The sequence below is a fragment of the Euleptes europaea genome, chromosome 19 (genome assembly GCF_029931775.1).
Source record: "Euleptes europaea isolate rEulEur1 chromosome 19, rEulEur1.hap1, whole genome shotgun sequence".
Lineage (NCBI taxonomy): Eukaryota > Metazoa > Chordata > Lepidosauria > Squamata > Sphaerodactylidae > Euleptes > Euleptes europaea.
This window is the reverse complement of record NC_079330.1, coordinates 21,596,292-21,623,678: the sequence shown is the minus strand read 5'-3', so window position 1 is coordinate 21,623,678 and position 27,387 is coordinate 21,596,292. Positions and strand designations below refer to the sequence as shown.

The following is a 27,387-nucleotide window of genomic DNA, read 5'->3' as shown; positions in this document are numbered from 1 at the left end:
TACTGATGGACACAAACATTGTTCTCTTGATGTGCTAGGGATGCCAGCCTCCAGTTGGGGCCTGGGGATCCCCTGGGATTACAGCTCATCTCCAGATTACAGAGATTGGTTCCCCTGGAGAAAATAGATGCTTGGGAGGATGAACTCTATGGCATTGTACCCCACTGAGGTCCCTGTCCTCCCCAGGCTCCATCCCCAACCTCTCCAAGAGTTTCCCAATCTGGATCTTGTAATCCTATCCATCCCCCACTGGTGGCCAGGGTGTACCTGGCCCCCCTATTGATAGGGGACATGCCATATTAGATCCTGAATCAATCCTTTTCTGTATTAGATTTTGTATTAATCCATGCTTTGATTACACTCTGCCCTACTGAGCGGGAATGTTATGGGAAAGAATGGTGAAAGGAAAGATTCCTTGAGAACATGCCATAGGGAGCTGTTGTAAATAACAAGCCTATAGAGCCAACAGAGATCTAAGGCATATTGTTTATGGAACCTCACAAGGACAGTGAGCATCCAGAGGCTATGCTAGAAAAATGTATGTCTTAAAGCAATGATGCCAATCTGACTTCTATGCATATCAGTAGAACACACATTCTCAAGGTTGTCCACGTATTTCAAAGAAAACCCCAACAACCAATGTATCGCCAGTCCACATTCCAATATTGATTATACTAGCTCAGGTGTCACTAGTACGTTTTTGTCACGTACTGCTATATGTCACGTGCAAGTCATAATGTTGTATTACTACAAATCAGCGAAAAGGTATATAAGGTGACATTATGCTCGTGTCAAACGCGCACTGTCTTAGCAACCCATTGAGTTGCTGGCAGTGGCCTATTATGCATAATAAATCTTTTTTTTTTTCTTAACTGGTTTGTGTGTCTGGCTATTTGACTTGGGACAAAAGCACCAAGGCCCGAACCTTAGCGTAACCTATGGGTGGCGCTAACAGTTTTGGCGAGCCAGCGGGATTTTTGGGGTCCTTGGTCCGGGCAATCTTGGCTCCCTCAAGGGTACACTTGCGCGCACCCGTTTTTCTTTCGGGGATGGTGTCACCATTGCTGGGTTCTGTAGACTGCACGGTCTAATAGTATGACGTGTACTTTTGCATATGTTCAGTAACATCATTCTCCAGCTAGCCCATGAGGAAAGAGATATAACAGACCAGTGAACGTGCAGAGAAAGAGTGAGTGTTGTTTCAGGAACAGGGTGCAGGATCTAGCTTGAAAGACCCCCTTCCCAGCTCTAATAATAATTATTATTATTTAAGAGCCCTGTCTTAGACTCATGGGTCTTCCATTTTCATTCAGCCTCAGTAGCTCCGATAGTTTGCAAACAGAAAAGGAACAAACTCTCTTTTCAAAGCTAACTGTGGAACACTTGGAATAAATGCCAAATGTCTGTGTGCCTCATAACAATTTGGCTACAGATTCCCCTTGATACCCAAGCTGGCTGGAATAGGTCTGCGCGCGAATCAAAAGGTCATGTGAAGGAAAGGGCAGCTACTGAGATCGAGCCATAATTTTCAGAGCATTAGGTATTCTCGGGCATTTCCCATTGGGTTGGTTTTGCATTCTGCAGTCCCATCCTTGCAGAGCAGGTCCACAAGATGGTCAACGTTCAGGGTAGGATCTGAACTATGATGAAGGAGATGATGAAGGAGAAGGAGACGGAGGTGAAGATGATGGTGGAAACAGAGGTGAAGGAGGTGGTGAAGAAGGTGAAAATGGAGATGAAGACGGAGACAGAGATGAAGAGAACAGTGAAGAGGAAGGAGATGATGGTGGAGATGATGGTGGGAATGATGAAGAAGAGGAAAAAGATGAAGATGGAGAAGGAGATGGGGTGAAGGTGATGGAGGTGAGGAGAAATGAAGAGAACAGTGAAGAGGAAGGAGATGATGATGGAGATGATGAAGAGGAAAAAGATGGAGAAGGAGATGGGGGTGAAGGTGATGGAGGAGATGGGGGTGAAGGTGATGGAGGTGAGGGAGGAGATGGAGGTGAAGGTGAGGGAGGAGAGGGAGGTGAAGGTGAGGGAGGTGAAGAAGGTGAAAATGGAGATGGAGACGGAGATTAAGAGAACGGTGACGAGAAAGATGATGATGGAGATGATATAGAGATGATGAAGAAGAGGAAGGAGATGATGAAGATGAAGAGGATGAAGATGAAGGTGAAGATGCAGGTGAAGAAGAAGAGTTAGTTTTTATATGCCGACTTTCTCTACCACTTAAAGAAGACTCAAACTGCCTTACAATCACCTTCCCTTCTCCACAACAGACACTCTGTGAGAACTATGACTAGCCCAACATCACCCAGCTGGCTTCATGTGTAGGAGTAGGGAAACAAATCCAGTTCACCAGATTAGCCTCCGTCGCTCATGTGGAGGAGTGGGAAATCAAACCCAGTTCTCCATATCAGAGTCCACCGCTCCAAATCACTGCTCTTAACCACTACACCACGCTAGCTTTCAAGAGCAAGAGTCCAGCAAGAAGATAAAATGGGGACTGTTATTTTTTTTAAGGTCAACTTGCTTGGGCTCTTACTTACAAACAGATGTACACATGCAGGATATGCACACACTCGCTGTAACTCATCTATAGGGCTACTGTCTACACTCATTGGCAGTGGCTCTCTAGGGTCTTGAGCAGAGAGTGGTCTCTCCTAACACTAGCTATCCAAAACCCTTTAGCCAGAGATGCCCAGAACTGAGCCTGTCAAGTTCCACATGTTAAGCATGTGTTCCACCTTTGGATCTGAAAGAACCACAGTTGACCATTCAAGCCACAGCCAGCCACCACCACCAACAGAAAGAAGACATCAGAGGACACCCTACCAAAGGTACCAGCAGAACCTATCGCTCAACCAAGGAAGGGAAGCCACAAAATACAACAACAAAAGAGACTAAGAAACCTAAAACAGAACAATATCGCGCATCAGGATCACCAACATATCTAATAACAGCTCCAGAATGGTAGCCATATTAGTCTTTGGCAGCAAAATTGAACACAACTATTCTTTTTCATTTAAAAAAACCTGGCCTTGGCTTTTGAAAGTTTATTTTACTTTATTCCGTGTTTAATTTTTAAGTATTTTGGAACTGTAGGCCAACACCCACCCAATCCCTGTGAGATGTTCCATGATAAGAGTTAAAGAGAACTATTCATGTATAGAAAAGCCTGCCCAACTGTGAGGTTGTAACAACTCATTACAATATTTTAAAAGTTAATTTCACTGTTGCACCACAATAGAGAATTGCATTCCTTTTTGTAATTAGCATAATTATCAAACCTGATGATGATCAAAATATTTTTTCCTGTAGTGCTATCAGAACGAAAGCTTTACATATATTAGCTCAGTATGTGATTAAACTACATTTGACCAATTTTACATTTCTCCAGCTTTACAGTTCTCCTCCCCAGGGAGATCAGTCTGCCTCCCTCTATCATTGCCTTCTGCCAGCAGGTGAACACTTTTTTTTGTCTCTGCTGAAGACCCCCCAATAACTGTTATTGGCCCTCCTCCCTGGTTTTGGTGTCATGTGTGTTTTAATGTTTTATTGAATTATTTTATATAAAAATTATTTATATATACTTTACTTAAATGCTGCTTTAGTGGTGAAACATTTAAATGTTTTGATGTTTGCAGCTTTGGGGACCCTATTTGGACATTCAGTAATACTCTGCCTCTGAACATGGAGGTTCCATGTAGTCGTCACGGCTAATAGGTCTAATCCTTTTTAAAACCGCTGTTACTCTATCCTAGAGATGCCAGCCTCCAGGTGGGACCTGGGGATCCCCCAGAATTAAAGCTCATCTCCAGACTACAAAGATCACTTCCCCTGGAGAAAATTGATGCTTTGGAGGGTGGATTCTATGGTACTGTACCCCACTGAGGTCCCTGTCTTCCCCAGGCTCCACCCCAAAATCTCCAGGAGTTTTCCAACCTGGATCTGGAAATCCTACCCCCACGCCCCCGCCAGTGGCCAGGGAGGACTTGCCAACCCTACCCTGAATTGTGTTAAGAAGTGCTTACTTTCAACCCTGTTTGGTCCCAGTGTGTAAATCAGAGATCCAGGTCAGTGATTTCTATGTACTCAACCCTATGGCTTATTTACTGAGGGAATTATCACAGCCATCCTTCCACTCTATTCACCAAATCGATATCTGTGTCAACTGGAGGTTTTCTGTCACAAAAGCATCTCTGACCATCTACGCAGAGCAAATTTCACTTCTCACTACTGAATAACCAGAGCTGTGCTTAGAGGATAAAATCAACCAACCCCCAAGAACGCGGCCAAGAAATTTTCGGAGTTAGTATGTAAGACCAAAATTAACCCAAGAAGGGTTTCAACATGGTTGTTGAATAAAGAAATTTGTTTTCTACTGTCCATCTCTGTTTGATCACTGATTCAGAACTGCGTGTTTGGTGCAGAAATGCATGTTAAGAAATTCCTTGTTGGGCTGTAGAGAAAGATACCTGGTGGAAAGCACTCCCCCCACCCCAGTACTTTCTTGGCAGTCCTGAGATATGTAACTGCTGCTCCCGAAGGAAGGAAAAACTGTTTCACATAACCCACTTTCTAAATCCAGATCAAGGTCCCTCTAAAGGAGGGGTGTCAAATTCACTTGTTACGAGGGCCGGATATGACATAAACGTCGCTTGGTCGGGCTCGCCAGCCCAGATCGAGAGTGGGGTGGTGGTGGGTACTTTGGGGGCTGGATAACAGTTCTCAAGGGGCCAAATTCGGCCCACAGGCCATATGTTTGACACCCCTGCTCTAAAGAGAGAGGAGCTCCGAAAACATATTGCCTTGACTTTGCTTCCAGATACGTTTCTGACCTTTTCTATCAAATAACAATCCCATACGTGCACAGTAGAAAAATTCATTAACAGCCACGGGGATAAGACTCATTTCCCCCTCTCTGTCTGAGGAATCTATGAATATTGTTAAAATGCAGATACGTTGCTTTAAACTGTGCCAGCCGATTGTCACCGAGGTTAACTCAAATCCTCCCAAAATGTCTAAACGTGTTCGGCAAAAGCCAGCCTCCTCTGATTCTCATTCTTCAAGAGTGGGCGAGCCATTTGTCAGATGAAATTGGAGGAATGCAAGGGAAGGGGGGGCGAAATGTGCTATCATGCATCTTGTAAGGAGAAGCTGCACACGGATTGTGAAAATAGCCTGTCTTGGCTCACCAGCCCAGTCGGGCCTTGTGGGACAGCATCCAGTCCCATCTGCTCTTTGAGGCTTCATTTCCCTCTCTAGGGACACACACACACACACAAACGCACACTGTGGACAGGGAAAAGTTGAAGGAGCTGGGTATGTTTAGCCTGAAGAGGAGAAGACTGAGAGGGGATATGAGAACCATCTTCAAGTATCTGAAGGGCTGTCATATGGAGGAGGGTGCCGAGTTGTTTTCTGTTGCCCCAGAAAGTCGGACCAGAACCAGCGGGTTGAAATTAAATCAAAAGAGTTTCCGTCTTGACATTAGGAAGAATTTTCTAACAGAGTGGTTCCTCAGTGGAACAGACTTCCTTGAGAGGTGGTAAGTGCTCCTTCCCTGGAGGTTTTTAAGCAGAGGCTAGATGGCCATCTGTCAGCAATGCTGATTCTATGTCCTTGGGCAGTTCATGGGAGAGAGGGCATCTTGGCCATCTTCTAGGCCTGAAGTAGGGGTCACTGGGTGTGTGTGGAGGAGGTAGTTGTGAGTTTCCTGCATTGTGCAGGGGGTTTGACTAGATGACCCTGGTGGTACCTTCCGACTATGATTCTATGAACATAAATCAATGCCAGTGCAAAACTAATTGTCCATAAATAGTCCCAGGGTACGATCTGCAGGCATGCAATACAATTGCTGTCCAGAATGGAACTTCCACCTTCAGAGGGAGTATACCTCTAAGGTTGGAGCAGGAACAAAAAATGGAAGAGGGCCTTTGTGCCCAGCTTATGGCTTTTCAGAAACATCCAGTTTCCCACTGTGAGAAGCCAAAAGATTTACCTTTGATCCAGCTGGGTTCATTTTATGCTAAGGTTCTTTTATTCCAGCAAATGAGACCGCTGGCTGTTTAAATTTGTTCTGATGTTCACCTGTGTTTAATGGCAAATACTGCATTTTTATTGAGGCTGTATTGGATTTTTAAGTGCTAGGAACTCTGCACAAGTAGTTCTATACTTTTTTTTTTTTAATGTATGAGTTCGATGTGCTGTGACTGCACAAATCCCACATCTTTGCAAGGCCACATTTTGGGCAAGTAACCTCTCATCTCTCTCCCACACTGGTCCCAGGATCAGGCAAGCCATCCAACAGCATAAGCCATTAACAACCGAAAGAGAGAGAAAGAGAGGACCTTCTCAGCACATCCTGTGCTGAAAAAAAGAGATTTTAAAAAAATAATTAAGTTATTTGGCATTCAGGGCGACACAGTGGGGATGTTTCGGCGCCGAGCTGCTCCTTCTCTGACGCCAAACTTTAATCTAGACATCATTTTGAATGCAGAGACCTGCCCAAAATCATTATGCTTTATAAATTGGAATTGCTCTGTTCTCATCTCTCTGAACGCTGTCATAGGTAATGAGATATACATTGAAGAGATGAGAAGGGGGGCGGGGCACGAGAGGAGTGAAAAACAGAAAGAGGAAGGACAAGGCAAGGAGAGATGCTATTTGCAGAGTTCCTCCTTCTGCGCCGTAAAGGTTTATGCAACAGCTATTAAGGGGACCCCTAGCCCTATCCGTCCCGAAGCAATTTACAGCTCTGTTTGCAACTTCCTTTGAAAAGCACTGAAAGCCACGGAGCAGTGCATGCAAGGAAGAGCACAACAGTGCACCCTGCAGCCTACTCTTACGGTCATGCTGATGTAAACATGGCTTCAGCTAAGGATAGCTAGGATCCGTTTAACTGTTACTTGGCATCCCCGTGACTGCCACTGAAAACCCTTTCCCTGTGCGAACGATGGGAATGTACAATGGTTCCAGCCATTTTGACTGGAAGACAATCCGCATTACTATTCAGCGTGTGGGAGAGAGAGAACATCTTTTGCATGCAGCATCCCAGGTTCAATCTCTCCAGTTAACGGGTTTTAGGAAGCAGGTGTTGGGGAAGACCTTGAAACCCTGGAGAGCCGCTGCAAGCCAGAGGAAACGTGACTGAGCTACATGGATCAGTGGTCTGCCAGAATTCTGGCAGCTTCGTGCGTCTACATTTGGATCTGTATCAGTGGTAAAGCTCATACTCTGCATATAAAACTTCCTCAACATCTGCAGTTAACCCTCAGCAACTCCAGGTAAAGGATCTCAAGTAATGGGAAAGACTTGTCTCTGCCTGAGTCCCTGGAGAACAGATGCCAGTCAGATTGGATAGTATTGAATAGAAGGGCGAAAGGCCTGTCTGGGTAGGAAGGAGCTTTTTATGTTCCACTTGTCCTTTTTAATCAGGAATAGTCCCCAGGGAATTCACTGACCCTATCGTGAGTATAGGGGGGAGAGTTTAGGGTTGCCTTTTCAAACTTTTGTTCACTTGGGTGCTAGAGCGGCTATTCTTGAGGTTCCAGTCACTTTCTCATTTGACATTCCCAAGTTAAATATCAGTGAAATCCTAAGTAAAGTTATACCCTTCTAAATCCATTAAGTCCACGGGCTTAGAAGTGTGTAACTTTGCACAGGATGTCACTGTAGGTGGGGAAGGAGATGAATCACATCTCCAGCTGACATAAGAATAGCTCATCTAGTCCAACATGCTGAGTCCCATAGTGCCCCCCCACACAGGCGTACAAGTAGCACAAAAAGACGAACACACACACACCATGCCGATTGCCCTTCCAGCAGTGATTATTTACTGGAATAGCATCTCTGGACAAAGAGGTCCCCTTTTCATCCACATGTCAAAGAGGATACAGAAACATAAACACTAAGGCACTGTGTCATGCACAACCTTTCTATGTACATGCTGCAATTTGGACAGTTTATCTCTGGCAAGTTTTATGGGGCAAATTGGTTCCCCCTCCCCTCAGTTTAGATTTAACGGTAATGAACAGCATAAAGCAAGTGAAGAAGAATCTTTAGCAAGCTTTAATAATGATGCAGGACTGAGACTGGGGAGGGGGCGATAATAAGTTGTTACAAGCACACCCGGTCCACAAAATGTTAGATGGTCCTGAACCAGCAGGAAACAGAATGAGATCTTTAGTGCGCATGCGTGCTTACACTGCCTGGGATGCAGGTGACAGATGCTACTTCTCCCTAGCAACACGTTGGCAAAGTTGTCCTTCTGCCTTCCACACACATATTGGCTTAGCCAAATGTGGCTTTTTTAAAAAAAGAACACCATCTGGCCACATGTTCACACTCAGACTGCCCAGAATTCTTTAATCTGCAAATTGGGACTGAAAAGAACCCACAGGCCCCGAGAGAAAGAGACTGGGCCAAAGTCACCAACAGGAAGCTTCACTTTAGAGTGGGGGTTTGAACCTGGGTCTCCCAGATCCTAGTCTGACACTCTAACCACTACACCATACTGGACACATGAACACAGGAAGCTGCCTTATACTGAATCAGACCCTTGGTCCATCAAAGTCAGTACTGTCTACTCAGACCACCAGCGGCTCTCCAGGGTCTCAGGCAGACAAAGGTCTTTCACATCACCTCCTTCCTTAGTCCCTTTAACTGGTGATGCCGGGGATTGAACCTGGGACCTTCTGCATGCCAAGCAGATGCTCTACCACTGAGCCACAGCCCCTCCCTACAGGCTCTTCCCCTTGAAACCAGTGGAAATGGATTTAACGACTAATACATTTAATCGTGCTTACAAAAAATCCAAATGTTTCCAAATTCAGAGAAATCCCCCAGCTCCAAGTCTCTGCACATCCATCAGCTACTCTACGCTGCTAGAACCTCATTTCACTCCCGAAAGCTGCACAGACTCACCAACCGGCCTGCTTTCTTGTATTGCAGAGAGATGCTGGCCCTGAGGCAAATGATGCAATGGACACGGGTGGCATTCTGCTCCATTCTGTGGGTCGCTCAAACTCAAAAGACCAAAAAGCTGCAACTAAGCTACAGCCAAACAGAGGCAGAAAACACATTTTCGAATAACAAGCCAGATTTGCCAGCTAATTAACATTTAAAACAAAGCCAGCACAGCCTCCCAAGGGCGCTGCAACCTTGGCTCATGCAAGCATGCCGATCGAGCTCGAGTCAGCCTCTTACCTGTTTGCAACAAGCCGGCTCCGCTGTCTTTGACTCCAAAGTGCTGCTGGATGTCCAACAAGACCCCTGGAGGAGAGAAAGGAAAACCTGGGTTTATATATACAGATATATACACACACACGCGTGCCTATATCAGAAATCATTGCAAAAGCTTGTTAAAGCAGATGTTTCTAAACCGGATGCCAAGGAACCTTGCAGACTCCAAGAGGCTTATGAGGATTTGCTCCATATGAAGATCCACATGAAGGGGCTGTGGCTCAGCGGCAGAGCATCTGTTTGGCATGCAGAAGGTCCCAGGTTCAATCTCCGGCATCTCCAGTTAAAGGGACTAGGCAAGTAGGTGATGTGAAAGACCCCTGCCTGAGACCCTGGAGAGCCGCTGGTGGTCTGAGTAGACAATACTGACTTTGATGGACCAAGGGTCTGATTCAGTATAAGGCAGCTTCATATGTTCAAATATCTTCTTAGGGGAGGGGCTGTGGATCACTGGTACAGCCTCTGCTTTGCATGCAGAAGGTCCCAGGTTCAATCGCCAGCATCTCCAGTTAAAGGGACTAAGCAAGTAGGTGATGTGAAACACCTCTACCTGAGACCCTGAAGAGCCGCTGCCAGTCTGAGTAGACCACACTGAGTTTGATGGACCAAGGGTCTGATTCAGTTTCAGGCAGCTTCATGTGTTCAGAGGTCACTGCTTCTACCTGCTAGCCACCATGGATGGTAGACTGGAGGGACTGCCGCTAAGAAGAGTGAGATGCCAGCCTAGGCAAGGGGCAATGTCTGGGCTCATACCTGCCTACTCTCTCCTCTCCCCACTAGTGGTGACCAGGGAAGGGGGTGATGAATCCCACCTCCAAATGGAGGCCCGAATCCAAGGTCAGCCAGTGGTTGTTCCCAGGACACAACAATTGGCAATGCCAGAAACTTCTAGGAGCGGTGGACCCTCAGCAGTTTTCAACGGCACTGACCACGAGAGACAGTTGTACCAGTATCCTCTGGAAAGCATGAGAATTCTGTGGCGGACATGCAGGGTTTCCTCAAAATGCTAGTTGCTGCGAAAAGCTTTATGCCCCAAATTGGAAAAACCACAGAGTTGCAGAGTCAATATACCAGCATGGTGTAGGGGTTAGGAGCAGTGGAGTCTAATCTGGAGAACTCGGTTTGATTCCCCACTCCTTGGAATGAGCGGCAGACTCTAAGCTGGAGAACCTGGGTTTGATTCCCCACTCCTCTACATGAGCTGTGGACTCTAATATGGAGAGCTGGGTTCCCCCACACACACTCCTACATATGAAGCCTGATGGGTGACTTTGGGCCAGTCACAGTTCTCTGAATTCTCAGCCCCACCTACCTCACAAGCAGGGTTGCCAACCTCCAGGTACTAGCTGGAGATCTCCTGCTATTACAACTGATCTCCAGCCGATAGAGATCAGTTCACCTGGAGCAAATGGCCACTTTGGCAATTGGACTCTATGGCACTGAAGTCCCTCCCCTCCCCAAACACCACCCTCCTCAGGCTCCACCCCAAAAACCTCCCGCCACTGGTGAAAAGGGACCTGGCAACCCTACTCACAAGGTATCTGTTGTGGGGAGAGGAAGGGAAGGAGATTGTAAGCCAGTTTGATTCTCCTTAAAAGGTAGAGAAAATCAGCATTAAAAAAACCAACTCTTCTTCTTCCTCTAATTAGGCCTCTTCAGAGTTTTGAGTTCTTTTCGACTCCAGCTCAGCTCCAGAAGGGTAACTGGACTGGTCTGCCACAGCTGAAATGCCACAGTGCCCCACGGCACTCCAAAGACTACAGTCCTCTTTTTTTTTGGCCAGAGCCCCCTTGGTCAGATGCATGAAGTGCTACTTCCCATTAGCAGATACAAATATATAGCTAAGTACGACACTCCTGGCAGGCAGCCGGGAGAGATGTTATTACAAAAGAATCTGGAAGATGCAGTCATCTGACAGATCATGGATGTTATGGCTTAAAAAGCCCGTCGGAAACCAGTGAGGCAAGCTTAAAAACTAAGCCGGGTGGCTGAATTTTAAAGGCAACAAAGAGTCAACTCCCTGGAGTCTTGCTTTTTCTAAAACCCCTTAATCTAACTAGTAGTCCCTATCGAGGGCATTGGGTGGGAGGAAAAAGAAACCCCAAACAAATTGCAGTTGCTATAAATGAATGCAAATTAGAAGCATTTCGCCTGAGAGTTTCTCTCTGGGCAAATTTATTTCTGCTCTAACACTCTGCATCTGTAATCACTTGCTCTTGGGGCCACGCCCCACACCCCCCATGCCACCATAGCTTCCTTCTCCAAGCTAATTTATTCTTAGAGACCTATAAACTGCATTTTGAAAGCTTTCTAAAGAGGCGGCAGGCAAGCCAACCCACAGACGATACCGAAGAATGCAAGGATTTTCCATGGAGCATCCAAAACAATTCCGGGAAAGCAATCATGTTTTTTAAAAGATTAAAAAATAAAATAAAGCACATTTTAAAAAAGCAGGAAAAGGAGAAAATAGACAAGGGTGCTCAATTTTCCAGATCTGGGTCAACTAATTATGCTCTGAATCCAGAGGGACAACCGGGTCAGTCTGTTCCTGCCAAGTTATGCAGAAGTTCAGCGGCACCTTAAAGACGAACAAAATTTATTCCGGCGTAAGCTCTTGTGAATCAGAACTAACTTCATCGGATGCATGGAAAGAACATCCACCCCTGTATTTATTTATGCAATTTAGAAAATATGTACTCCAACGCATCTGATGAAGTGAGCTCTTGCGTCACAACAGCTTTGCTGGAATAAATTTTGTTAGTCTTTAAGCTGCCGCTGGACTTCTGCTTAATTATGCTATAATAATTAAGATGCACAAATTTCTAGACGCTGGCAGTATTCTTCTCTCCCACCCAATGTCCCTGCCATCCATTCAATGAGCTATTTTCACAGCCCCTTTCAGTTGAACCACCAGATCAATTAATACACGAAGGACTAATAAAAGCTCACCGACTCATTTCGAGGAGAGAAAAACGATCCACGGCTCCAACACCGTGGATTCATTATCACAAGATGAGAAGACGGTCACAAGTCTGAGCTGTCTTTATTTAAATAAAAGAATTAGACATATTTGGAGGCGGGACAGATCTTACGGACAGCTATTTGCCTTGAGAGCTAAATGGAACCCCCATGTTCCGAAGCAGTGTACTTCAAAGCATAATACTGCTGGAGGACAAATAATAGCCATTATATCAAGCTTCCTGGAGACAAAAAAAAATATCTGGAAACAAAAATGCAGCACTCAGTGAATCTTTGGTTTCATTAGCTGTGCCGTGTTTAAAATAAAAGCCCTTTTTAAAAACTAGGTCTTCATGCACTGGGCAATGGACCATTCAAATACAAAATTAAAAAAAAACATAAGAGTGCTGTAACATTAAAATGTAGTTAAGTAATTAGTAACAGAATGTTTCCTTCCAGCTTCAATTTATATGTGCAGTAGCCACTCCTAGCAGGCACACACAGCCAGAGAGATAGCATGGTGTAGTGGTTTGCATGTTGGACCAGGACCCGGAAGGCCAATGTCCATATGCCCACTCTGCCACAGAAGCTCACTGGGCAAAGGGCCAGTCACACTCTCAGCTCAAACTACCTCGCAGGGTTGTAGAGCAAGGATAAAATTAGAAGAGGGGTTGTAAATTGCTCTGAGTCCCCACTGGGGAGAAAAACAGAATACCAACATCTTCATCAAAATCAATCAAATGTCTTAGAAGAAGCCATCAAATATGTCGACTTTGTGCCGGCACCGAAACGTCAACCTGCTGGCCTGAGAATAAGCCCCCCAAACCTGATTCTCTGGGGCAAAACCTGGCAGCCCTATTATGTTGCATTGCACAGAATATAGGCAGGTAATAAACATCCGACAGCCAGCACGGTATACTGGTTAAGAACAGCAGTCTCTAATCTGCAGAAGTGGGTTCAATTCCCCACTCCTCCACATGAAGCCTGCTGGGTGACCTTGGGCCGGTCACAGTTCTCTCGGAACTCTCTCAGCCCACGCTGAGGCAAGCAACGGCAAAGCACCTCCAAACGTCTCTTGCCTTGAAAACCCTACAGGGTCGTCATTAGTCAGCTGTCACTTGACAGCACTGTTCACCACTGTAAACATCCAACAAACAGTCTCAACCGTCCTCTCGTATCTCGGCTTGTTTCATAGGCCTCCGCGCCACATTTAAAATCACTGGGGATGGAACTCCGGCGTGCTGCCCCAATTCCTGCGCGAACACTTCGGAAAGAAATCTCCAGGGCTTTCATGGAGATCCACCTTACTAATTGGAACCAATTTCCTCTTTCACACATGAGCCCGCTTGCAATACCCTCTGGGCCTTCTGGATGTTTTTGCTACAGTTTCTGAAGGACTGCACCCAAGATACAGCAGGGAGACCAAATGCACACATAACACACTGATGCAACACGCAACCAGGGGAAGGAAGAGAGAGTCTCCCGGTGTATGGGTGACTTTTTGCCCTCAAACGTTCGCTGGGGAGTTGCTGTTTTTACTACCTTTCCTCAATTACGTTTGCTGCTCTCGTGAGCATCCGCAAATTACCCAGAGGCATTTCTCACAGGCTTTTATAGACATGGCTCTCCAAGTTCAAGGGGAGCTCCCTCAGCAAGATACAGGCCGTTGCTGGCAAGACCAAAAGCGCCTTCCTGTCTCAATCCCCTTATGCGCCCACAGTGTAGGCATTACTGCGCAGTTGTCCAGACCCCACAGTCTTGGGAGAAGAAGGAGTTGGTTTTTATATGCCGACTTCCTCTACCACTTAAGGAAGAATCAAAGCGGCTTACAATCGCCTTCCCTTCCCCTCCCAACAACAGACACCCTGTGAGGTAGGTGGGGCTGAGAGAGCTCTAAGAGAGCTGTGGCTAGCCCAAAGTCGCCCAGTTGTCTTCCTGTGTAGGAGTGGGGAAACCAACCCGGTTCACCAGATTAGCGTCCGCCACTCATGTGGAGGAGTGGGGAATCAAACCCGGTTCTCCAGATTAGAGTCCTCCGCTCCAAACCACCACTCTTAACCACCACACCATGCTGGCTCTCCTGTCATAGGGTTGCCAACCTCCAGGTGGCGGCTGGAGATCTCCCGCTATTACAACGGATCTCCAGGCGACAGAGATCAGTTCACCTGGAGAAAATGGCCACTTTGGAAGGTGGACTCTATGGCATTATACCCCCTTGAAGCCCCTCCCCAAACTCTGCCCTCCTCAGTCACCACTCCATAAACAAAACATAAAGGCAACCACCCTTTTCCTTCTTCACTAGAAACTGAGTGTACACTGCCTCTGAACATGGAGTCTCCGCTTAGCTATCATGACTGATAGTTGTCAACAGAACTATCCTCCTCTGTGAACTGTCTTGGCCTTTTATAAACCCCTCTAAAGCCAGGGCCTTCATCACTTCTTGTGGCAGATAATTCCACAACTTAATCATCTGTCCACTTAATATGCTTTATATCCCACTCTTCATCCAAGGAGCTCAACGTGGATTATGCGGCTCTTCTTTCTTCATTTTATGGTCATAAGTAACAACCCTATGAGAGAAAGTGTCCAGCCCAAGTTTCATGTTGGAAAGAAGAATAGGAAGAAGAGCTGGTTTTTATATGCCGAATTTCTCTACCACTTACGGGAGAATCAAACCGGCTTACAATCACCTTCCCTTCCCCTCCCCACAACAGACACCCTGTGAGGTAGGTGGGGTTGAGAGAATGTGACTAGCCCAAGGTCCCCCAGCTGGCTTCATGTGTAGGAGCGGGGAAACAAATCCAGTTCACCAGATTAGCCTCCGCTGCTCATGTGGAGGAGTGGGGAGTCAAATCCGGTTCTCCAGATCAGACTCCACCCCTCCAAACCACCGCTCTTAACCACTACACCACGCTAGCTGGAAAGAAGACTTGAACCCACATCTCTGTGCTCTTAGTCCTTTAACCATTAGATCCCACTGGATCGTGCCTTTTACTGATCACATTAAATCACATATCACACTGGAACCTTTGTTTCTTCCCAGGAGTTGAAGGTGGCATAGAAGAGGACTATACTCACAACTGGACCCTCACAACAACCCTACAAAGTAGGCTAAGCTGAAAGATGGTGTCTTACCACCCAGTGTGCTTGTCTGATGGGCTCTCTCATCTCTCTCCTGCCTCCATCGATCACTCTATTCCAGACTGATATTTCCAGTATTTGCCCAACAAGAACAAAATCCATGCAATACCTTTTATTGGACCAACCAAATTAACACAAAACATTGTGCAAGCTTTTGAACCCGCCGGGACTCTTAGGGCGCTTTCACACATGCCGAATAATACACTTTCAATCCACTTTGTAGCTGGATTTTACTGTGTGATACAACAAAATTCACTTGCAAACAATCTTTAAAGTGCATTGAAAGTGCATTATTTGGCATGTGTAAAAGAGCCCTGTATCAGGCCTGACATTACAAGATGTAAAAGGATAGAAGGGAGGAAAGCAGCTCTCTTTCTCTGGCTTTCTGGAACAACAGGAGCTGCGCATACACGTCCATGCAACATGTTCCAGTGCCCGGTTATGCAAGTGGGCAAGGAATCAGGGTGGGCCGGGGTCTTCCCCTGCGACGTTGTGAAGGGTAGGGGTGGGGAAGGCAGAAACAAATGACCGCACAGGGTACTGGCCCAGACAGCCGTTACAAACGCCTGAAAAACCATTTACCAGTTTTGAGCGATACACTCCACCCCTCCCCACGGCGCGCAGGCACCTGACGCAACTAGCAAAACAGCTGCCGGTGGCAGACGATGGTTGACCTAATCAGAACATTCAATCACCGTGTCTCAGGAGACGCTGTGGGGCGACACGCCAGCCGGCTGGCGACACCCTCACCTGAGAACCTCAGCCCGACGCTGACGAGATCTTTGTCATTTGATCCAACTGGATGCCGCTTACAACACCATTCAGCTATTGCCAATGTCAGGCAGGAATTCTGCATCTCATTATGCACATGGTACCTGCCGAGGACGCGCCCTAGATGTACGGCTCTGACTCTGAATTAGGTTAGCCACCCACCTCATGGAGCCATCGCCTCGCACCCCAGGATACTGAAAAGATGGCAACCTCAGCCGGTGTCGGATGAGACAGTGTGCCAAGAGTGCTGACAGCCAAATCAAAAGGAGATGCAGAGAACACAGAAAGGAAAGCCGCAAGATGAGGCATGATGAGGGGGCGTCTGCTTTGGGCATTGTTTGCTGATTTCCATTCATCAGGTTTTGTGTGTGTGTGTGTGGGCATATCGGTGTGCTACACCTTGTTTGGCGCTGTTGGATAAGGACCTCAAAGTCCTCAATGCTTTCTCTTTAGGAGTGAGAACGGGACCCAATTACCCGGCACACAAGTAGGCTTGCCAACATCCAGGTGGCAGCTGGAGATCTCTCGCTATTACAACTGAGCTCCAGGTGATAGAGATCAGTTCACCTGGAGAAAATGGCCGCTTTGGAAGGTGGACTCTACGGCATTATTTCCCATTGAAGCCCCTCCCCTCCCCCAAACCCCACCCTCCTCAGGCTCCACCCCCAAAATCCCCAGGTATTTCCTAACCCGGCGCTGGCAACCCTACACACAAGTGATCTGTGCAGCTTGGAGTTCTGATCAAGCAGAAGCCACAACGTGTACTAGAAAATGTCTCTGTTCTTAAAAAATAAAGAAATCGAATGCATAACCAGTGGTTTCTATCAATCCACAGAACGCAGAACAAATAACCAAAAGGGTAACACTATGATAACTAAAGGATTTGGGTTCCGAAGTTACTAGAAACCCAGCTCTAAATCCCTGTTCAGCCACAATAGATTGAGAAGGCGGGTGAGCTGCTTCATAGGATACTTCACAGGGTTACTGCCATCAGTCAATCAAAATTTTATTCTACCCACCCCTTCCAGAAACTCAGGGCAGCTTACATGGTTCTCAGTTCCTCCATGCTATCTGCACAACAACTGTGAGGCAAAGCCAGCATGGTGTAATGGTTAGGGTAGGATCTGGAAGACGCAGGTTCAAATCCCTACTCTGCCTTCGAAACTCAGTGGGTGGGTCATTCATCAAGCTTCCATGACTGGGTGGAGATTCGAGCCTGCATCTCCCAGATCTAGAGTTGACAACCTCCAGGAACTAGTTGGCGATCTCCCGCTATTACAGCTGATCTCCAGCCGATAGAGATCAGTTCACCTGGAGAAAAGGGCCACTTTGACAATTGGACTCTATGGCAATTGGACCCGCCCTGCCCAGGCTCCACCCAAAAGACCTCCCGCTGGTGGCAAAGATGGACTTGGCAACCCTACCCAGATCCCAGACTGATAATCTAACCATTATACCACAATGGCTCTAACCTACCTCATAGTGTTGTTGTTGCGAGGATAAAAATAGAGGGGAGAAGAACGAAGTTGAAAACTGATTTGGGTCCACAGTGGGGAGAAAAGCAAGGTGTAACTATCTAAATAAATAAAATAAAATATCTTTTAAGCCAAGAACGCAAAACTGGCCCAAGGTCACCCAACAGAACGTTGCGAACGAGTGGCGATTAGATCCTGGCTCTCCCCACTCTAACCGCTATACTATACTGCCTCTCACCATGCCACATACTCCCACTTGCTAATAAATACTGCGGTTGCTACGCATCCAGATCGGGTTGCTTAATACAGAAGACTTCCCCCCAAGGCATGCTGGCTTGCGCTTCTGGAAACCGTCCCACTCTCAGTAGGAGAGCAACAGTTTCGCCGAGCACTACACTGCCCGTCCCCACCCAAGAATATTCACGTTGCCCAATCCGATTCACCCTTTCTAGCTGTCATCCCTGTGGGAAGAGGACCGCTCTTCTGTTCCTTCCTCCCCCAAAGGATTCTGGCTCGGCTCCAGCGCATGCAACAGGTAATTACAGACATCAAGAGGGGAGGAAAATGAAATGCAATTAGCATGGAGAGAGAGAAAAAAACAGCTTTAAAAATAAAATGCCTTTCACTGGGGGGGGGGAGATTAGCAGAGATTTGTTAAAACCAATTATGTGCTGGCATGAACCATACAATTCTTATTTATTAATCTGGTTTTTTTTTTAATCCCACCCTTTCTTCCAAGAAGCTAAGAGCTATATACATCCCCCCTCCCTACCAGCTTATCCTCACCAAAATCCTGTGAGGAAGGCTGACTGACCCGTTGAGTGAGAATTTGAACTCAGGTCCGCTGGACTGAAGTGATATCACAGTAACAACCAGCGGCTCTACCAACTTTTGGATAGAACACAAGTCAACTTTTTGTATGCTGAATGTGCCGTTGGCACTTTCGGTGTGCACAATCCATCCATCTTCTCTCAAGGACACATTTCTCCTAGGAGGGAAGGAGTAGTCCTACACCTGGAAGTACAATATTCTTACTTATTTCCCTTTCAAGCTCCCATGACCCAAAAGAGCAGTAAATGGGGAGTCTTTATTTATTAAAGGAAAATATGGCGGAGAGATACTTGGCCACTGCCACTGTTATTTTTGGATCTCTACCCACCAGCAGAAAGGGGACTGCTTTGTCTTTTGGTACGGTGGCAGATAATTTAATTAGAATAGCAGTAATCCACTGATCGTGTCAAGTATTGTATAGGGGATATTACCACATCATGAGAGATATAGTGTGCCAACTCTCTTCAGGTCACATGGACAAAGTCTATCTGAATAAGGTAAGCTAGCGTATCTTCCTTCTAGCACTGCCAAAGGAGCTAGCACAGCTGGAAGTACAATATTCTATACCTGGGGAAATCTCTGTTAGCACAACTGTACAATGCAACTCATCAGGTGTCAAGCGTGAGCCCTTCCTGGAAATCAACATGTGTCACCCATAGAGGAACCCCCCTCGATCTCATCCTCATGCTCCCCCCTTTGTGAAGTTCCCCTTAGTAGAATTTTTGCTTCTTTTTTCATTTTGGGGAATGAATCTTAACCTTGTGCTCATTCACTGCAACCGCAGCTCTTGAGTACTATTCAAAAAAGCAGTGAGCACAGGGCTGCCAGGTCCCTCTTTGCCACCGGTGGGAGGTTGTGGGGGCGGAGCCTGAAGAGGGTGTGGTTTGGGGAGGGGAGGGACTTCAATGTCATAGAGTCCAATTGCCAAAGTGGCCATTTTCTTCAGCTGAACTGATCTCTATCTGCTGAAGATCAGTTGTAATAGTGGGAGATCTCCAGCTAGTACCTGGAGGTTGGCAACCTTAAGTGAGCAACAGATGTGTCTCTCACACACAAACACCCTTTTCAGCTTTTCTCAAGAGGGAGGGAGCTAATGAATGTACATGGGAAACCGGAGGACCATGGACTGAACTCCACATCCAATCCATGTAATTTATAGGACGTATGTAATGACTCCATGAACATACTGATGCATGCACATAGGCTTTCTCTTACGAGCACTTTTCAGCCATTACATTTTACCACACATGCTGGGCCTGCCTGTAAATTATCCAAAGTTATGGATGATTTTGCAATTACTGAAGAAATTGCACACGATACATTATTTGTATTCTAAAGTTTGTGTTCTACAAGCTGAAAATTTATGATATGAATGATATGAAACTCGTGACCTGTTGCAACTCTGACTCTGGCTATATTGTAACATCCTCTATTATGACTGAAGATCAAAATTATCTTTTGTCAACCAGCAGAGGAAAATTGTGGGAAATTTAAAATATAAAACCAGTGTAGTTGCAGTAGTTAAAGTGTCAGACCAGATCTGGGAATTCCAGGTTCAAAACCCAACTCTGCCATGGAAGCTTGCTGGGTGACCTTGGGCAGGTCACACGCTCTCATCTTGACCTACCTCAAAGAGTTGTTGTGAGGATAAAAAGAAGGAGAGGAGAACGATATAAGCCACTTCAGGTCCCCATTCGGGAGAAGGGCGGGATATAAGTAAATAAACAGAAGAAGAGTTGGTTTCTATATACCGATTTTCTCTACCTTTTAAGGAGAATCAAACCAGCTTACAATCTCTGTCCTTTCCTATCCCCACAACAGACACCCTGTGAGGTAGGTGGGGATGAGAGAGTTCGGAGAGAACTGTGACTAGCCCAAGGTCACCCAGCAGGCTTCATATGGAGAAGTGGGGAAACTAACCTGGTTCACCAGATTAGAGTCCACCGCTCATGTGGAGGAGTGGGGAATCAGACCAGGTTCTCCAGATTAGAGTTCACTGCTCCTAACCGCTACACCACGATGGCTCTCTAAATAAATAAATAAATAAGTATTGATTTGCATCATTTAGCTATTCCTTGCCAACACTGGGTTGGGTGGGATTTTTTGCACTATCTGGATTCTGTAAAAACTTGGGGATAAACAGCTATCAAGAGATCCTGGCCTGTATTCAGCCAGAACTGTTGCTTACTGTACTGACGCAGCACAAAGCACCAAGCAGATTCAAAGTCTGCTTTGCATTCTTCTTGGAGCATTTGCGGCTGTGGGGTTTGCATAGGTGCTCACTCCGCAAGAATCTTTGTGCATTTCTCCTGACACCAGGTGTTCTTGAGGGGCGGAGATAAGAAAGGTGCTGTCTGCCAGGTTGGGGAAGCCGACGCCCTTTTTTCAACTCTGAAAAATGTCCATAAAGTGGGGGGGGGAAGCAAATTCAGTTCAAATCAAAACTGGCCACAAAGAATCCTTATGCAATTTACTTTACATTAGTCTGCATTAATTATTCCTTACCCACAAGAAAGGTGTGGGGTCATCACGACCGCTTGCATGTGGAAGATTCGTATAACTACCTGGCAGTGAGGCTACACCCAAATCAAGACTTTGATCTCAGTCATTAAAAAAACCCCAACCAGAAGCAAAAATGCTGGCCTGCCGGTTCTCACGTTATGATGCCTGGGAAGCGGAGCTCTTTGCAGGTTGAGCAGAGGACAGAAATCTAAAGGGTATGGAACAAAAGGAAAAGAAACAAAAGGGGGAGAGAAATACCTCGCAGACCTTTCTGTCCCTTGGGTTCTCATTTTTATTTTTCTCTCACCCTTCCCCTACATTTCAGGGCCAGCAAGAACATTTGAGGCTCTTCACCTGCTCTTTTAGCAACTGGCCAAGGCCTGATACTGGGGGGCTCATTTGCTTTCCCTGATGCGCAAACACTCCTGCATTTGACCTGAAAATCCTCGCATTTTGGTAGGTGCCCCTGCTGAACCCTCACAATTGTTCAACAGGACACCTGTAAAATATGTGAGCATGCGCTTAACCTTCCACCTTAGGTTTGCCAATTTCCAGGTACTAGCTGTAATCTCCTGCTATTACAACTGATCTCCAGCCCATAGAGATCAGTTCGCCAGGAGAAAATGGCTGCTTTGGCAATTGGACTCTATGGCATTGAAGTCCCTCCCCACCCCAAACCCCTTAAGCACACATCATGTTGAATCCCCTCTCAAAAGAATTGCATGGGTTTTTTTGAGGGGGGGGAGAGCAACGTATGAAAACAACTGACAGTAACACCCAATAGGTTTATATTCCCTTCAGGATCACCGATACCGGGATGTTAGTATCATGCACATTAACTTAATTGGCTAGCAAGCAAAAAAAAAAAATCAACCAGTCAAGCTTTCATTAAAGAATGTAATTAAGAATTTAAAATAATGTAATGGGCTCATGAATTAACTGATCAACTGTCTTCTGCCTTGACTGATTTCCTTAAATTTGCACAAGCCTCAGAAGAGGTTGTAGGTTTGTTCGTTTTACAAGTTAGCAAAAAGCAGCTCAGAACAGCTTTATAAGCAAGTCAGACCATTGGCCCATGTAGCTGAGTATTGATTTCTCTGGCTGGCAGCCGCTCTCAAGGGTCTCAGGCCGAAAAAGCTCTTTTCAAACACCTGGGGCCCTTTAAATGGAGATGCTGGGGGTTCAGACTGAGAAACTTCTGCCAATGCGCAGGCATCAAATAGGGTTGCCAACCTCCAGGTACTAGCTGGAGATCTCCGGCTATTACAACTGATATCCAGCCAACAGAGATCAGTACAACAGGGGAAAATGGCAGCTTTGGCAATTGGACTCTATGGCATTGAAGACCCTTCCCTCCTCTCAGCCTCACCAGGCTCCACCCCAAAAATCTCCCACCAGTCAGTGGCAACCCTAGCATCAAACCACTGCCCCTCTCTTCTAACTGACTTTTAGAAGGAAAAGCCATATTTAATAGTTTCATTCTCACATTATGAGATGTTATTTGTAGACAAATCCAGAAGGAATCTTTATCAGTATTTCTTGACAAGCAGCCTTGTGTAGTGGTTAGAGTGTCGAACTAGGATGAAGAAGAAAAAGAGTTGGTTTTTATATGCTGACTTTCTCTACCTTTTAAGGCGAATCAAACCAGCTTACAATCGCCTTCCTTTCCTCTCCCCACAACAGACACCTTGTGAGGTTAGGTGCAGCTGAGAGAGTTTGGAGAGAACTGTGACTACCCCAAGGTCACCCAGCAAGCTTCATATGTATGAGTGGGGAAACCAATCTGGTACGCCAGATTAGAGTCCACTGCTCTCTACCTCTACACTATGCTGGCTCTGGGAGATGTAGGTTCAGATCCCCACTTTGCGATGAAAGCCTGCTGGGTAACCTTGGGCCAGTCACATACTGTTAGCCTAACCTACCTCACAGGGTTGTTGTGGGGATAAAACAGAAAAGGAGAAAGGTGTCAGCTTTGGGTAATCGCTAGGCAGAAACATGGGTTATAAACAAACCTTTTCACTATTCAGTGACTGCTTGAGTCTCTGTAAGAAAAGCTGACTAAGGTAAAAGTAAAGGTCCCCTGTGCAAGCTCCAGACTGTGCAAGCACCGGACTGCGCAAGCTGACTACAAACGAATAAATAAATTCCTGTTCTCCGCGGCTTTTAATAGCTGGACTGTGCTCTGTTTTGCCTGTTTTTAAATCCGATTCCCTGCTCCCATGTATTCTGACCAAAATGTACTATTTTAATTTCAGCTGTTTCTTTGAAAGGCACCGAAAAAATAACAACCATAACACCAAAAAAGCAAACAATTACAATACTGCAAACACACAAACTGAATCTGCTTCCAAAAGACTATCCATTAGAACTTCAGCCCAGAGCCTCCACAAAACCATGCATTTCTGAAACCTTCCAGGGTCAAATTAACCAGTTAATGCCAGGAGCTGAGTGAACACATGAACAGCGGAAGCTGCCTTATACTGAATCGGACCCTTGGTCCATCAAAGACAGTAGTGGTCTACTCAGACCGGCAGCGGCTCTCCAGGGTCTCCGCTGAGGCCTTCCACATCACCTACCTGACTAGTCTCTTTAACTGGAGATGCCCGGGATTGAACCTGGGGCCTTCTGCATGCCAAGCAGTTGCTCTACCACTGAGCCACAGCCCCTCCCCGGGCTTCTCCTGTAACCCCAGAGAAGGTCAAGGAATGCATTTCCTCCTTCCATGTATTTCCAAATGTCAGAGATGATATCAAGACGGCAAGTTTTCTGCCTCATCATTTCCAAGATACGGCCTCTCAGTCTAGACTGTGTGTATTATTGTTTTTTGTCTTTTGACCAAACCAAACAAAGCTCATAAATAATCCAGCAAGGAAAGCCGCGTGGAGATTGCAAGCGAAGGATGATTCACCCCCCTCCCATATTTTACTGGAAACATTAAGATGACCAAAGAGCTCCAAGGGATGGTGGGTCTGGGGAGAACTGACAACAGCCGGCAAATGTGAAGCCTTCAACAATGTCCTGTTACTATTTTGGGAGAATTTGTTTATTGGAGGCTACACAGCAGCAAAAGACTCTTCGATCAGCCACCCAAAAGATGCCAGCCTTCCAGGATTTAACAAGATGGTCTCTTGAGTGTTTCTATGTGTTTATATCACACAATTTAATTAAATTGTGGTATATATAATTTATTTCAAGTGTTTTTAATGCTAAACATGCTTTCATGTTTGGTGTTTGCCATCTTAGGGACACTGTTTAGGAAAGGCAGCACAGGCACAGAAGTGTTTAAAATAAATAAAATAAACGTTGGCACATTTTAATTTGGTTATTTTCATAAACCATCACTTACGAATGAGTGACAGGTTGATTATTGTTGTTGTAAAATGGAAGAACTCTCTCCCTTATCCCCCCTTGGTAGTTTGTTCTGTATATTCTTGACGTAGGGAGAGAAACTCACAACTGGTCCATTTTTCTAACAGCAAGGTTGCTTCCACATGGAGTGCCTGCCCTACACACCCCCTCCACAACAACTGCAACGGTTTTTATTTTGGCTTCCGCGCAGTGCCACAATGCTTTCAGCAAGCATCCAGCTTTTCCTCACTTCTATTGTGAGTGGGAAGATCATATCCAAAGTGGGTTTGGGGAAAGTGCCGACAGGAAGATTTCCATACCTTCCCACCCACATCAGATGATATACCCCCGACCCGATGACTTTTTGCCATTTCTTACCAGTGGTCTATATACGGTCCCCCATGCAGAGGCAAACCTAATTGAAGCCACATCCCTTAGCAACGAAATTGACTAGACCACATTACAGGTCAATTCTGGGCCAGACAAATCTCGTTTCTAAAGAGAAACGTCACTATCTGCCCCACATGAGCACATAAGAAAATCATGTGTATGCAGGCAATCAAATGAAAAAGACCGGTATGCCACTTGCTAAACTTCTCTAGTTTTCTACTTCCCAACATCACACACTTCCCCAGCTTCCCTACAACCTCAACAGAGAGATGAAATTGACGCTAATCTGGTGAACTGGATTTGTTTCCTCACCCCTACACATGAAGCCAGCTGCTAGTCACAGCTCTCTTAGAGCTCTCTCAGCCCCACCTACCTCACAGGGTGTCTGTTGTGGGGAGGGGAAGGTGATTGTAAGCCGGTTTGATTCCTCCTTAAGTGGTAGAGAAAGTCGGCATACAAATTCCAACTCTACCACGTTTGCAAGCAGATGACGGGCCAGTCAATTTCACCCTTAAGAAAAGAAGGGTGAAATTGACTGGACCGTCATCTGCTTGCAAACGTGGTCCAGTCAATTTCAGTACTTGGAGGAGAGCCTGGAGGAGGAAGTCCACATCTAGCAATGAGAACGATGGAGAAGACAGCACAGCTAAGCAAATAGTATGTCCTACATCTTTCTCTGAGCTGCCATTTGTCATCACTACCGCCAAGAGAGAGAACACTGCCAGAAACAGAGAGCAGGGCCAAGGACAGTTTCCTTTCGCTACCCCTGCTTCGAACACACAGCCTCGGCAACCGCCAGCAGGAGAGCAAGGTGCCAGCCCTCAGTTTTCCATTCGACACCAACGTTAGCAATTCCTTTGTGTTGTTCCGATTTCGCTAGCCCTCCGGATGAATATTAACAAAAGGGCTGGATACAAACTTAATCACTTGTCTTGTTTCCTGCCACCCCCAATGCACGCATATACAGTTGCTGCCACAATCCCCCACAAATGTTCTCACAGAACATGAAGGGGAAATGCTAATTAGCCACTGATTCTTATAGCAGATGACAGCTCGTTTGTCCAGTTACCAAGGGCTGCGTCAAACTTGTAACAAGGCGCATAAACAGCCAGATGTGTCTGCTCCAGGCTTGCCCTCATTATATTTGCCACATCTGGTTATACATTCCTCACTTCCCCAAGTGGTATGGAGTTCCAAGGGCAGTGCCGAAGGGTCTAGTTTCCCTTAGACTCAGTGTGATGTCGTTCCATGTGTTTACATCCTAGGGAAGGGCCTTGGCTCAATAGGAACAGCCTCCTTCCTTTGCACGTGGCAAAAGAAAACAGGAGTCCAGTGGCACTTTAAAAGACTACCAAACTTTATTTCAGCAGAGCCAGAGCTCACACGCCAGATATGAAACCACTAGAATGCATCTTGCTGTACAAATTGCAGGAGGAACGGTACTGGCTGGATATTAAGGGGGGGAATTTACAGTAAGGGTTGTTCGACAGTGGACTCAGCAACCTAGGGAGGTGGTGAGCTCCCCCTCACTGGCAGTCTTTAAGCAGAGGCTGGACAAGCACTTGTCAGGGATGCTCTAAGCTGATCCTGCCTTAAGCAGGGGGTTGGACTAGATGGCCTTTATGGACCCTCCCAACTCTATGATTCTATGAATACATTTGGTAGACTTTAAGGTACCACTGCCCTGACCTGGATGGATCAGGCAAACCCAGTCTTGTCAAATCTCGGAAGCTAAGCAGGATTGGTCCTGGGTAGTACATGGATGGGAGGCCACCAAGGAAGTCCAGGGTCGGACAGCAGAAGCAGGGAATGGCAAATCAACTCTGAACGTCTCTTGCCTTGCAAACCCTACAGAGACACCATCAGTCGGCTGCGACTCAATGGAACTTTCCACTACCACCAAAGTACCATTGGATTGCCTGTACTATTTGGCTGCTACGAACTAAACCATCTAGAATTTAAACCATCTAGACATTTTATCAAGCCTTGCCTGCAGAAAATCCTACATTCAAGCTTTTAGAATTGCTGCACAGAGGATTACAGATAGCAAGCCTTATGAGGGGTCTCTGGTCGAGCTGCAAAAAGAAGAGTTGGTTTTTATATGCCGACTTTCTCTATCTTTTAAGGAAAATCAAACCAGCTTACAATCGCCTTCCCTTCCTCTCCCCACAACAGACACCTTGTGAAGGTAGGTGTGGCTGAGAGAGTTCGGAGAGAGCTGTGACTTGCCCAATGTCATCCAGCTGGCTTTGTGTGTAGGAAGAAGAAGAGTTGGTTTTTATATGCCGACTTTCTCTACCACTTAAGGGAGACTCAAACCAGCTTACAATCGCCTTCCCTTCCCCTCCCCACAACAGACACCCTGTGAGGTGGGTGGGGCTGAGAGAGTGTGACTAGCCCAAGGTCACCCAGCTGGATTCGTGCGTAGGAGTGCGGAAACAAATCCAGTTCACCAGATTAGCCTCCGCCACTCATGTGGAGGAGTGGGGAATCAAACCCAGTTCTCCAGATCAGACTCCACCACTCCAAACCACTGCTCTTAACCACTACACCACACTGGCTCTCAGGAGTGGGGAAACCAACCCGGTTCACCAGATTAGAGTCCGCTGCTCTTAACCACTACGCCACACTGGCTCTCAAGAGCCACTGCCAGCAATAATGGGCAATTCGGGGCTAGACTGATGAAGGATCATGACTTGGTATACAACTCAACAGTTTCATG

At 46.2% G+C, this 27,387-nt stretch overlaps 1 protein-coding gene across 2 annotated transcripts in view; it reads right to left on the bottom strand.

The window, feature by feature from the left end:
• LOC130491376 (sphingosine-1-phosphate transporter SPNS2-like) overlaps positions 1-27,387 on the bottom strand; it is a 122,981-nt gene that overhangs the window by 67,521 nt on the left and 28,073 nt on the right. For both annotated transcript variants that reach the window (XR_008933861.1, XM_056865096.1), the window contains exon 2: positions 9,214-9,279. Coding sequence is in view for 1 of the 2 variants with exons in the window: in XM_056865096.1 (XP_056721074.1) it covers positions 9,214-9,279 (66 nt within the window). In the remaining variant the exon portion in view is untranslated. The remainder of the gene's footprint in view (positions 1-9,213; positions 9,280-27,387) is intronic.